Genomic DNA, 14,736 nt, shown 5'->3' on the forward strand with positions numbered 1-14,736 from the left:
CATTATGCATCAGTAATGACGTCTGACACTTTGACGTACTTTTATATTTTTAGTTTGATTAACTTTTTTAATTAATATGACTTAACATCCGACGATAGGAACTAAAAAAATTATTATATACCGAAAGCCATAAGGCCCTTATAATTTTTCACCCTGTTTAAAAATTTTCATAGACACACCACTACAAAATAACCATTTATAGTCCAAAAGTTTTGAGTTTTAACTTCCTTTTTTCAATAATGTGCTTTTCTGGTAAAAAAAAAAAGAAAAACTTAGTGTGCTTTCATCTTTTCAATAACTCCATGCGTCAAACGCCATCCAGTCTTGCTATTGATTTGCAGCTATTATCAAGCATGTCACACATCTTTAAGGACTAATTACTGTGAACTAAATAATAACCATCATTATATTTACTTAGGTGTCACGCTTGTTATAAATAAAAAATCTAGCATTATCTAACAAGAGATCAAACATTTAAGGATAAATTGAATATTATCTAAAATATCATAAAATGTAAAAGACAAGTATAATATCATGATCGTAGATGATCGGGTGGGTCAGTGTCTTGTAGGTGATCCAAATAACTGTTAAAAAATGTATAAAATCATAAAAGAGATCCAACTCATAAAAAAACTACTCTATCCAACCAAATTTTATATGGATCAAATCTTTATAGCTCGTAGGTCACAATTCGCAACGATTATTATGCAATAAAACTTATGATACTAGTTTTGTGCTTATTTAGATGATACATTAGCGTTCTCGATTTGTTTACGGTTTGAGTTCAACAATAACTACCGTCTTCTAGCCGCAGTTTCTCTTTGGCAATTGAAGTAAATAGCAGCAACAGGCAAACCCAATTCATTTTCATGAGCAAAGGCTCTACTGTTGAATCTATCTCTTGTAGATGGGCAGCTCACAGTGTGTCTTCCTTTTTGTTTGTAAAGAAAGAAGGCATATCTATGTCCAAACAGCACACCAATGCACTTATTAGGTTAGAGACATCGATGATTGATGATTTATTCGTACGGTGTAAAAGAAAACAAGAAATATGAACAAGTACCTGTGAATGCCGATGTTTGGCCTTGGCATCTCATAGCTGACTCTCTCTTTTCCTGAAGAAAACACACACAATCCAACCATATAAATATGTGTGAGCAACAATCTTTTGGCAATCTATCAGTTTTCGGAATTTTGTTTTATGTATAAATATTTTTTGATGAAATTTACATCTACATTTTTATTTAGTTTATATTAAACATACATAATATACTATTTACTTTGTGTATTTTTCTCAGAATTATTCGAATTAATCAACGGAGCCTATTCGATAACACAACCGAAATCCTATTCTATAAACACCTCCAACTTCGAGAAATCACTCGTAGAAGTGACAATATCACTCATATAAGTGATGTCAAAACAGTTAGAAACTTAAGTGGATAGAGTTCTTAACACTTGTCTAGATTGAATGATATAAACGTTGTGTAACTGTATTCTCTTGATTATGGTGCTTCCTATGTGGTTTGGTCATTAATGCTTACAAGTTATGTAAGGTAGGATTTTGGGATTTAAAGGTCTCATCACTATCTTGTTTTAAAAATTTTCTTTTTAAGAAAAACACTATACCAAATTACACGGTAGTATCCTACAATAAGGTAGGGAACGAGAGGATGAGAAGAGTGTAAGTCTTTCCTTCATCCCATAAGATTAAGGTTGCCTCTTAACTATAAAGAGGTTATAAACCATTAAGAGGTAGTCTCTTAATGACCATTAATAGCCCCTAAGAGATGTTCTTAATGAGATGATGACTCCGAAAAAAGTATGATTCTTGATTCGTTTATAATTTTAAATACGACTAAACTAACAATATAATACTATTTTAAACATTCAATTAATAGAGTATAAGCTTAATAATTTTTCAAAAAAACTAAATTAATTATGACATGATATGGTTTAAAAACTTCGGTAAAGGTGTTCCTTTATGTGATTATGGTGTAGTGTCATAATCTAGAAAGAAAAGTCCTAATAAAGATTTGTAGATTAAGCTTAATATATCATTATGATGTAGTGTTGCCATTTAAAAAAAGTTAAATGTATAGTGTAAAACTGCACTCAACAAGATATTAGAAGCAACATATAGAACATGCTTTGTTTAAGCAACACTAAGAGATCCATAATAGGCCGATTTTGGACATTTTTTAGGAGAGAGATGATGATGATGTGAATGAGAGGGGGAGGATGGACGCTCTTGTGTAAGAACGTCAAGAACTTATTAGAAGGAGGGAGGGCGAAGGGGGAGATGACCAGGGAGCGCTTTTAGACCCACTAAGCCTAAGTAATTAGTATATATCATTTAACTTATTGCGCTTTTAAACCAACTATATTTGGCGCCATAAAAGTAGGACAAGTTTATTACAATCAATTTCTTTACTATCCTCTTGTTTTGAAGAATATAAGATGATTAAAACAATTTGAAGAATATAACGTATAAATATGAGCATAAATTGTTTGTGCTTATAATTGTGTGCCAACATACACTTTCTCCACACTTATAGATATGAATAACCTAACAAAAGTGTTCACATTAACAAAATGAATATTGGTTTTAAATAATCCTAATTATGCCATATTGGTATATAACAGTTTCAATTTCACATTTGGTTGGTGACAGTCCTAACTAAAGGTGTATTTGTTTCTAACGGTTTGCGACTAACAGATGACTAACTCCGTTAGTCTGTTTCTAATGTGGCCATCCCATTAGAAACAAATGCACCTTTAGTTGGAACTGTCATCAGCCAAGTGTAAAGTTGTGACTATTATATAACAATGAACATAGTTATAATTATTTAAAACTGATATTCATTTACTAAACGAGTGCGAAAGTACATAAATAATATATTGATTTATTGTACTTATCACTCCTTTTTATATTTTAAAACGATGATTTAATATATAAGTTTTTTATGTTTAATAGTTATTGAGCAACAATTCTTTTATCGTTCCATGACATGACTCTACACACAATTTGATTTATATTTTTTTTTCACGTTCACGTGGGAAACGTTTTGGGTCATATCGGTAGTTGTAACTTGTAAGTAAATAAAGTTTCTTTTTTTAAACAAATTTATGATGAGTAATGACTAATGAGAGTATACAAATGTCTTAAAATCCGTTTTTTATGCCTGTGCGATCAATAAACCAATAAGAGTGTTACGCATTTCAAAGCTGACATGGTTTTCTAAACAAAAGAGTAATTGAATGAACATATTTAGAACACTTAAAAGATGAATTATGAAGAAATGTTTATCTCGTCATAACAAAGTCAAGAAATTGTTACCCAACTTTATTAAAGTAGGGGTGACTTTTAAAGAGGAAAAACAAGGGGTTGTTAGATGTTTCGGGTTAATGGGTTAACATGTCGAGTTTCATGGTAGAATTGTTCAATCCGAACACAACAAATACTTTGAGTCGTGTATCAAACATTAACCAACCGTTCACATTTAAAGTAGTGTAACCTGAACACAACCCAACCCGTATCTATCTAAACAGGTTGGCGGATCGACATGTTTACTTAAACATGTCGTGTTCATGTTGATCTGTTTAATCAACCAGAACACGACCGTTTAGCTAAAAAGGTTAACTCGGACACGCCATGTTTAATTAAACGTATTAATATGAACATGCCACATTTATTAAATGAATTATACGTGATATTATCCGTTGAAAATTGGAATCTCTAGGAAAAACAGTTGAAGTAGTTGTTAAGTGCCTTAACGGAGTCATTGTCATTCATAGTTTATAAAGCATAAAACTAAAGTAGTTCGTCATATATTGACTAGAAAAATAAAACAATTTTGAATCTAGTTTTTTTGAAATTTCGAATCATGTTAGCATCCGTGAATCAAATATTGCAATCCTGTTTTATATAGAATTCGAATTTGTGATATTTTCCCATAAATAGTACTATTATACTATGATGCCACGTTAAGTACGTGTTGACATTAATCAATGAAATAGTAAAAGAGGATGTTTGATTAAGAAAAAGAAGAATTTACCAAAAGAAGAGTCAGTGGTGCCTGGGATGTCTGTAACTATCCTGAAAAAGAAGGAAACAAAGAGAAGACAAGTGTCAATTCATTGCTAAGGCTAATATTGTAAAATACCAATCTTAAAAATATTTCATTGGTGTATTTATACTTATACTTTTAAGCCTTTTAGTTTCTTTTCTTCTTTACTAAATTGATCTTTAGAATTTCAGTTTAAGACAACCATTAAGTCGTTAACTACTAAGGGTGGTGGCAATGGGGTCTAGAGCTAGGCACTCAGGCAGTGCCGCATCTGTACGAACAGGAACACCACCACGCTTCTTGTGGTATCAAGAAAAATGAAGCTGCAACGAGGACTACATGCCGGATGGCAGATGTCATACCGAACAAAGAAGAAAAAATATAGCGGAACAGATGATCGGGATGGAGGTTGGATTGTGGGTTGGGTTGGGATGGAGGAGGAATACCGCCCCGCCCATCTAGGTATCGAAGAGAGATGAGCAGGGTGGCGGGAGCACTCTGTTCACCTTAAGGTACCTAGCCACTTTATGTATACATACACATACATGTGTCATAAGTTTTAAACATTTATGTTTTTGGATCCTCAACTTTATTTACAAACTTTGATTCATTAGATTTTTGACACAAAAAGTTCTACATATATACTATTTTGACTCTTCAACTTTAGTTTCATATATTTACTTTTTAGCCGTATTAACTTTGGTAATGAAAATTTTATCTTTTCAACTTACGTTTTTACCTTTTTAGCACTCAACTTCGGGTAATTAAACTTATTCACAAAACTTTTACCATAACGAATTGAATCGGTCGCGATCGACCGACTTCCCACCGGTAGCTTCAAACATGCAAGGCATTCAACTCACTCCAACACAATGTATGGATAGAAATACTTAGTAATATAAATATAGAACATATACTACTATGCTTGTAATATGTATATTATAATGAAATAAGACATGTGCTAATAATAAATTTTCACATGTTTATGTTTTTTTAAGGCCAGAAGTCCTTTGGCACATGTAAAGTACAAAACATCATGATATCATTTCAGCATTTCACACAAGAAATTAAGCACACTAATAACGTACACCTCTTTTGTGACTCTAAATTCGGAATTTAAAATTACATTACCATTGGGGTTTCAGGGCAATTTGAGCATGAGATAATTAACCAATAAAACTTGTAATATAACTAAAAATACTTAGGTTGTTCCTTCAATAACCAAAAAACTATTGATTATTTATTTATAGCAATAATAATATTAATTACCAGTGTAAGTGCTCTCTTAGATATGGATCACTAGGACCCGGAACATCTGGATCTGTCATTATCTGAAAATTAAAAACATATTTGATAAATTAGATTGATCACAATGTCGATTAAAATAATCAAATTAATAAATTCTAAGGTTTGTTATGCATTTGGAATCATGGGCATCTCAAAGATGTTATTTGATGTTAGAAATAAACATTTGTAGTTAAAATGCTCATTTCCACAAATAATTCAAATTAAATAGTAGTTTGTTACAGTAAATTAAACTACAAACATAAGTGTTATAATCAAATACAAACATCTAAAGTAAGAAAGTATAAATAACTAGAGTAACTGTGTTAAAATTAGAATATGTATTATTAGTCTATGGATTCTGAAGTTCAGAACCAGAAAAATTATTGCTCCTGTACTTATTTTTTGTATTGTAATTACTCTATTTCGAAACTGGAAGACTAATAATAATTACTTTACTTATTTGTACGTTTAGTATATTAATTACATTATTTGTATCGGATTCCACTTATAAACATAAACTAGTATGTAAAAGTAATTTGCAAGAAAATATAAGACTTAATCAGAAGGTGGTGTACCAATGTAAAGAAGGACCTCATGTCACCACCCTGAACATCAACCTTAGGTTTAACAGTAAGACAAGAAGGAAACAGCTCATGACCATTGTTCACTTGGTTTGACGAGTTGTATGTTACACGCATATTCACGCTCGGGACGAAGCTGTCAACGACATCTCCGACGACCCGGCCAATCACCAGAGGATGATCTGACGTTAGTCTTGCCATTTGTTAGTTAAACCGGTAGGTTTTTAGTGACAAAATGTGTTTTATAGTCACTAGAGTACTAAGTTTTAGTACGGTCATCAGCTAGCATGGTATGGCCATTTATATATTTGTAGGGTTCATGCAGAGACACCACTTTCTCTTGCTCCATATTAATGTTTGTCGTTTTTTAATTGTCACATATGGAATCAAACAAATGATTGGTATTCTATTAAGTTAATTAAAAGAACAGGAAAATTATATTTTTCTCTAGCTAGAACTTTATTAAATTTGAAAAAGAAACATGCAAAAAATAGCATGATTCTATACGCTAGAAAAAATTATCTTCACTAAAAATGTACATCTTACTCAAAGACGTATCTTATTCAAAGACATCCCACGAAATGCGGTTTTGATAAATTTAAGGGTTCAAGTGAAATTTTAACTGCGGTTCTCTTTTTCACGACAAAAATAAAACCTATCAATTTTATATTAAATTGCCAACAAACATTGATTTTTTTTTCGAAGGGCAAGTTTTATTAACGGAAACACCCCAGCCAAAGCAAGACCAACCAAACAACAAAGAAATTACAGCATACTTACAAGAAGGAAAAGGCACACCAATCCTTCCGTTTTAAGATTTTGTTTCACCCTATTTCCGAGGCATAAGAAATTGAAAACTTTTATGTCTTCCATAGTTTGTGTTGTTTTTACTCATTGATTGAGAAATGTTTTTCGTTTCTCGCTTTCCACAACGAGCATAGACTAAAATATAGATATAAACTTCAAAGAATTTTCAAAAAATTTGTTCTCACATTAATATGAAAATACAAGTGCCCTCATCCAATGGAGTAAAGTAATGCCAAATTAATTTGGTACTACATCTAGTCGTGGTGCAAACTACCGTACTAAACCACTAATGTGACTTTGGTTGTGGAATTTTTGCACCGAAATGGTTAAAGATGACAAACCACAAGGACCAAAACTATAATCTACTATTTTATATATGTTTAGTATCAAAGCTTTTTGGAAAGGATATTATAGTTAAGTTTGAGCATAAGAGAGTTGGAGTATAAAGCGACTCCACCAAGGCTTACTTGTTTGAGGAAGTGATCAGGAGTCATTGCATCAAAGCAAAAGATATTCTCAAGGGTTTCTACTTACAGAAATCTACTACCATAAATGTACAACTTTTTTGGGGGATTATATTCTATACATGTTCTAGTATCATTTTTTTTAAGGGATTTTTTTTAATTCTCATAATCATGGGACTTAAATCCAAGACCTCTCCCTCCTAAATCCAAGTGTTTAGGGGGTGTTTGGCCTAGCTTCTATTTTTAAGCTTATGCTTATATATAAAATGAGCTTATAGCTTTTTTTCTATTATTTGATAAGCTTTTTTTAAGTATTTGGATTAGCTTATATTATACAAGTTAATTATGTGTCTTAATAAGTTGTTAAATCCAACATTTTTTAATTTGTTATAGTAATAATTACTAATCCACCACCATTTGAGGACAAATGAGTAATTTACACCCTTAAACAAATAAGCTTATAACAAATAAGCTAAAAAACCATCTTCAAATAAGATTATTCAAATGGGCTTATATAAGCTAATAAGCATAAGCTTAAAAAGCTAAGCCAAACACCAAGTTAAGCTTATTTTATAAAAAAAAAACTAAAAAAGCTATAAGCTTGGTTAAAAAAGCTAGGCCAAACACCCCCTTAAAGGCTTTGCATCTGTCAATAAATTGGCAATTAAATGTCACTACTACATAACTGGGAAATAGATATACTTGTTTTCTTCAGGTCCAAATAACTAACTATACATGTTCGAGTGTTTAAATTTGTTTAATTTGCATCATCTCATGAATCCACCACTATAACACATTTAAATACTATATCATGATCATGATATTATTCGTTTAACCTGCATTGGTTCATGGTTATGTGCTTGATGATCAGAAGAGATCACATGCTTAACTAGTAAGTTGTGATGAAAACCAAGCCCGAAACATATTATGTTTGAGTTCGACACGTGATGATATTAATTTTGGCTGTTACAGTCGTGTGTTATTACTTGTTGAACCACCTAGGCATGCAACAAGGTCTAGATTGTTTGTAAAATAATATATAACATTTTGTGTTGCATTTGGGTTCATTTGGATCTATTTAAATTATACAAGTGAAACTTACAAACCCATGAAATCTAAATTTCCAATCGTCAAAATCCTCAATATTGATAAGCCTTGGTGGCTTAGAATTGGAATCGACTTCATGGTCTAGGTGAAGGTAGGTCATGAAGAAGGTAATCGGTTGTAGACGACATCTTGAAAAATACTTAAGACTCGCCAAAACCTGAAACTGGATTGCAAAACTTGTTTGTTTGCAGAGTTGAACATGTTTGCAAACTATATGGTTCGCAAATATGAAGTGGATTGCAAAACTAACAGGCTCACAATATGACTTGGATTGAATAAGTATATGGATCGCAAAACAACAAAAGCGATTGCGAACTAGAAGCTAATGCGATTGCGATTTAAAATCTATGCTATTATGAATTAGTGCTAAAACTAAATGCGACTGCTAGCTACTTTCAAATGCGATTGCGGACTAAATTCTAATTTACACAAAACCCAAAAAAGCCATTAGATATGGATAGTTTATGATGAGTAGACTCCATGTGTAAAAACCTTCCCAAAACTCCAAGTAAAAATGTGATCTTTAGGTGAAATACTCAGTTTGCGAGCAAATGAAGCTGGTGATGAAGAACAGTATCAAACCGAGCCAAAATCCATTATAATCTGATCTAGATTGGTGTATCGAGTAGCGAAATTCAAAAAGGATCCCAAACCTTTAAAAAGTTGAGCCAAACTTCTGTACCGATTGTAGATTTGTAGGTCCCCGAAAATGAAATGAATCTAGCAATGCATCGGATCATAAACAGACACGTACATGTTCATTCTTTAAATAAATGAACCTGAACACAAACATGTGTCTGATTAACAATTCATGTCCGTATTCACGTTCTTTAAAGTTACATGAACGAACTCAAAAATGCCCTTGTTCGTGTTCATTAGGTTTGTTTACATGCTTAATTGATTGAGAACTATGGGCCAATTTTCATGGGCTTTACTAATGATTAGTAGGTTCCAAGATAAAAGGGACCATTTGACATATTTCCAAGCTAAGAATATGTCAAAATATGAAGAAAAAAAAATAATAATTCCTTGACATTTTTCAAAAAGATAAACCATGTCACCTTTATATAAAAACTAAAGGGGAACTAAAACTTTAAATTAGTCAAAAAGAAAGCAAAACTGACCTGTCTTCTTGATTTGTAACTTAACAAAACTCATCAAAAGACTATTGGATGACCCACAAAATCATTTGATGAAAGTCAAATTCAGCGGATTACATGAATGTGAAAAGTCAAAAGTCAAAGACAACCATCAACCCAACCCAAGAACATGCTAGTCTCATAATAATAATTCCTCAAACCTTACATGCCTTTTAAACATAAACATAACACCATGATACCAAATTCATACCAAACCACATTAAAAACATTTAACAACAAAACTTAAAAACAAGTGGAAAAGCATATTACTCAGAAAGCGGGTTCACCTTGAACCTGTAGATCAAAGTTTTCTTCTTTGAAGTCGGGTTGTCGACGGTCAAAAGTATCTTGCCAAGCTCATTGATCTTGAAACTGTGGCTAATCACCGGCTCATCGGTTGGAGCCATCTTTTTAGCCTTCTGTATGATTATGGTGTAATGGCTTTCATCAGCGGGTACATATTCAGCAGTATAAGTTACCTCCCAACCGACTACGCGTAGCTCCCATACAAGTAAGCATTTCTGCAAAAAATTACAGGTTTGACCAACGGTTTGACCGGCTATTAAAAACGCAAAATGGCATGTAGATCGTACCTCGTTTACTATAATCTCCACAGTCTGCTTGGTTGCTGGTTTAACAGTAACCATTGAAGCCGGATCATCAATCGTGAATTCAGGATTGCAATCACAATAATCTACACTCAGCCCGCCATATTGAATTGGTACGTGCTCGGGTCTTATGTATCTGTTAAAACAACCCCACTTAGTTAAAAGGTAAAATATAAAGCAGTCAATGAACCAAGATTTGAAAGTCAGAGTAGAGGTGGCAAACAAGCAGGTCCAGCTGGTTGGCTTGAGTTTAGCAGTGTAAATGAACCAAGTTACTCATGAACGACTCAGGATCGGTTTGTTAAAAAGTTCAAATCGATCCGACCTTAAACGAACTCGAGCCTGAACCTATAATAAACTCATTTAATAAACGAGCGCAGTCCTGAGCTTCAACTATCAAGCTCGAAGAGGATCGCGAGCTTAAACGAGCCTATTAGCTTTTAGTTACATAATAATTATTTTTTATAATGAAAATAACTGTAAAAATAACTAAATAATATATATTATGTTATATATAAAAATTATAATTCTAAATACATATGAAATATATATTAATGTATACAAATAAATTAATAAATAATAAATGGGCCAAGCTCAAGAGAAAAACTTATCACAAGCGAAGCTCGAGCTCTAGAAATAAAGCTTGAAACAAGCCAGGCTCGAGCTCTCATATGTTAAACGAGCCGAGTTCATGCTTCGTCAAGCTTGAGCTCGTTTACACCCTAGTCGGATTAACCCGAATCACCCTTGTTGTCACCATGTTAAAAGATTTTTTGAGTAATTAGCTTGTTAAGTAATTACAAGACCTACATTTTGAATTCTTCAATAAACGATTTAAAGAGTTGTATGTATTAAAAATAACACTAGGCAGATTTTAATAGTTGCCATGTTAACCTGTTTTCTTTTGGATTAATAATGTTTTAACCCTCAAAGTTTCATCAACATTCCGTTTTGACACTTACACTTTTTTGCAATGATTTTACATTAAACTTCTTGAATAAACGTAGTTTTTAAAAAAATAACAGTTGTATAAATAAAATAAATGCAGAACTTACTTGAAAAGGGTTTCGGGAGTCCTTGCAGTGCTAGCGAAAACAAACTTGCTCTTAGTCCTTTGAGTCATAAATGGACTGATCATTGTGTAGAAAGCTAAATACCACCAAGGAGCATTGATGAAAACCTTCAAACAAGATTCTAGGATCAGTAATCGCACATAAAATTATTCAATTAAATGGAGGTGGCAAAAACGGTGGGTTGGATGGATTGTCTAACGTGTTAAAATGAGTAAGTGTTTTTAGTACATCGGCTTGAGTTGAATCGCTTTTTTTGTCCTTTATTGATTTATTACAAATAACTAATGTGTTAATTGTTAATTATGGTGAAAATGTACTATTCCCCTTTGTCTTTTTACCTAACTTTTTATTCGGCCAGTTTGAGATAAAACCTAACCCGATCGACTAAAGTAAAAAGTTTAATTGTGCATCCTGGGACCAGATCTTGAACACATCAACATTAGCTTGAATTCTCTAATATGGAAAAAAGGCAATTTCATAACATCATATAATCATATTTGCCTTTCCAAAACATTAAAAGATATCATATTTTACCTATATCACATAAAATAAAATAAATGAACTTCAACATAACAACTAACTTCACCGATTAAACAACAATGAAACCAAGCATTATATATTGCTGTAAGTGGCTTCACTAGAATTTACTATAAAAATGAATATGATATTCTTAGTGTTTTGAAAGAGCATATATGATATATAATGAAACTAATAAAGATACATGTAAATTTTTAAACTTTTAGAAGAATAAATATATAACTATGCAAATACAAAAAATTAATTCTACATAAATTCACAAACTTGAACCTAAATGCAAGCAATCTTACTTATATTCATCATCTTACAACATTCAAATGGTCAATTCAAACAAATATCTAAAACATGCAATTATTATAAACAAAAGATTTATTAACAAATTAAATCAGCATTACCTGTTTCGCCACAAACTCCGGGTAATTGTCCTGCAGCAGCTGCAAAGCCTGTCCGGTAGCCAACCGAAGCTCCCTCTTCGCAGGCCCGGGCGAGTTCTTCAAATCATTAATCTGAAAAATAGTATTCACACCACCTGGCCTAAAATCCAACTTCCTTATACTCCTCTCAAGAAACTGAATCCTCCATCTCAAAAACCTCAACCTCTTTTCGTCATCCGAAAATGTCTTCTGATACAACTCCTTATTCTGAAACTCACCATACACATTGTAACAAATTGGGTGCCCGTCTTTATCGAACCCGTGATTAAACACAACTTTCTCAAGATCATCCCCAAATTCTTCCTCTTCCAATAACGAATCAATGCCGAATGTTTTTCGCCACTGGAGGGTGTCTTTCAGCATTGTGAAGGAGTCCTTAACCTTAAAGTCCCGGGCTCGCAGGAATTTGAGTAAAACGACATCGGTTCGGTTGTCTTTTAAAATGGGTATGCCCCAAATTGTGATATCTGAAATGGGTTTGTCTTGGTTTTGCAAAAAGGTGAAGTCTTTGTTGTGGGTTATGGATTCTTGGATTAGGGTTTTGAAGTCTTGGAGTGATTTTTGCTGTGAAGGTGAAAGATCTTTGATTTGGTTGCTTTCTTCTTTGAAAGAAGCCATGGATTCAGGGGTTTTGCTGCTGCTGCTGCTGCTGGTGGGATTTTCTGGTTGTTCGATGACGTCAGCAACGGTGGCTACGGTGGTGGTGGTGGTGGGTGGTGGTGAATATTGGGTTTGTTTGTCTGATACTGGTGATGGTGAAGCTGGGGTTTCTGGGTTTTGTGGTGGTGGAGAGTGGGAGGAAGTGGGTGGCTCCGGTGGGAGTTCCGGCGGAGATGCGGTGGTGGTTGTAGTGGGATTATCATCGGCCATTTGTGGAGTTGAGTATCGAGATGAGTGTTGTCTTGAAGGTTGGAGAAGTGAGGAGAATCTATGTTTCCCGTTGGAAATATATAATAAAGAATTTGAAAATGTTAATATATTTTATTTTAGGTTTTAAAACGCGTTCCCTAGGGTTGTAAACGAACTAAATGAACATAAATAAGGTCCTTTGTTTTTGTTCGTTAAGAAAATATTATGTTCATAAACGGATTAAGAATATAAACAAAACTGACGGAGCCTAGAGATTGAGGTTGATGTATGTATTAATGTGAATAATGAGAAAGGAAAGGAGAACATGCAAAAATAGGGTGATAATATTTTTTTTCGAACGGTGACTTTCACAGTTAAGCTATCACTACGCGACCAAGTCGCGCCCCACCACCCCACTCAGGCCGGCTATATTGACATGATCGGGATTCACGCTGGCATCCAAGTTTGGCTTGGCGTTCCCGGTAAAACCCAGTTTGCTCACCCCGCCCGAAGGCACGACAGGTTTTTTAATGCTCTGAAAAAATCTGGTCAGAATCAGAATTCGAACCCGGGACACCCGGGTCATCCATCATGTTCCTGGCCATTGGGCAAGACCCTTTGGTTAAAAAATAGGGTGATAATATGGTTTCATATTTTATGATATGGATAATAATTTAAAGAATATAAAATAAATAAATGTAAAAAAAGACTTTTATGACAACATGTACAAACGAACAAGAAAGAATGTTTATGAAAACATTACCGAACGTTCACAAATACAATTGAACGGATGTGACATTTGTTCTTGTTTGTTTGTTTAATTAACCGAACAAAACTTCGTGTTCACGTTCGCTCATTGATTAAACAAACAAATATGAATGGATTTCCCACTGAAGTGTTCACGAACTATTTGCTAAACGTTTTTTTCTTTCATTTTTAGGCCTAATCATAGACCTTTTTTTATTTGATTTTTAGCCATTAATTTAGTTTTTGACTATTTTTTCTAATCTTTTGATATTGTTACTTGTTATTAATATTTTGAATATTTGATTTATCGTTGGGTTTAGTTTTGGTGTCATCAAGAACTTAACTGATACCGTTCGAATTCGTTTTGACTCGCACCTGCAACGATTGGGTTTTACTGATGCCACGCCATCAAGATATTATTTGATTTAGTTTCGATACTGTCACAAATATAACCCATATTAGTTGAATTCGTATCAACTCACAATCAAATGAAAGAATTTTTACCAACCAAACAACAAAATGCACCGAATTTTATTTTATGTTTGTTATAATGATAGCACAAATCATTATTTTGGGTGAAAAGTTTCATTCTTATACAGAATTAACTAATAAACATCAACAAATTTTTAAACCAAAGTTCTGGTCCTATGCTTTATCTTGAGCAAATATTATTTCATGCCGAAAAATTTCAAATGTAGATGTAAAACCGAGGCATAATTAAACCAAACTCATACATAAACCGAAAACGATAAATCAAATCTATCAGTTTTCTACAACGGAAATTGTTTTAAGCTCAAAACCGAGTCGTGCACATTCTTTGACCCATGATGATTTTTATAAAAAAACTTATGTTTTCATAATTTCTTTAGACCGGTTTGAACATCTTTACCTAGAACTACAAGTTTAATAGAATAATAGTTATTATATATACCATCATAATGAGTAATTAGAACACATGTTATACTTTATATGACATGAAATGAAATAATTTCTTAGTAAATGAGTTGTGGACCATGAAAAGTTGGTTTGGTGA

At 33.0% G+C, this 14,736-nt stretch overlaps 2 protein-coding genes across 2 annotated transcripts; both read right to left on the bottom strand.

The window, feature by feature from the left end:
* Positions 1 to 738: 738 nt before the first annotated feature.
* LOC143569717 (protein CENTRORADIALIS-like) lies at positions 739 to 6,181 on the bottom strand. The gene is made up of 5 exons (XM_077055563.1): positions 5,933 to 6,181; positions 5,340 to 5,401; positions 4,059 to 4,099; positions 1,064 to 1,115; positions 739 to 960 (listed from the first exon to the last, which is right to left on the bottom strand). The coding sequence occupies exons 1-5, from the start codon at positions 6,137 to 6,139 to the stop codon at positions 795 to 797; spliced, it is 528 nt and encodes a 175-aa protein (XP_076911678.1). The 5' UTR covers positions 6,140 to 6,181; the 3' UTR covers positions 739 to 794.
* A 3,195-nt stretch (positions 6,182 to 9,376) lies between these two features.
* LOC143569716 (patellin-3-like) lies at positions 9,377 to 13,034 on the bottom strand. Its single transcript, XM_077055562.1, has 4 exons — positions 12,069 to 13,034; positions 11,119 to 11,243; positions 10,049 to 10,199; positions 9,377 to 9,976 (listed from the first exon to the last, which is right to left on the bottom strand). The coding sequence occupies exons 1-4, from the start codon at positions 12,975 to 12,977 to the stop codon at positions 9,722 to 9,724; spliced, it is 1,440 nt and encodes a 479-aa protein (XP_076911677.1). The 5' UTR covers positions 12,978 to 13,034; the 3' UTR covers positions 9,377 to 9,721.
* Between the last annotated feature and the right edge of the window lie 1,702 nt (positions 13,035 to 14,736).

This window comes from Bidens hawaiensis, unplaced genomic scaffold (assembly GCF_021521415.1).
Source record: "Bidens hawaiensis isolate Kalapana, Puna unplaced genomic scaffold, B.hawaiensis_p1.1 tig00024638_1, whole genome shotgun sequence".
Classification (NCBI taxonomy): Eukaryota; Viridiplantae; Streptophyta; class Magnoliopsida; order Asterales; family Asteraceae; genus Bidens; species Bidens hawaiensis.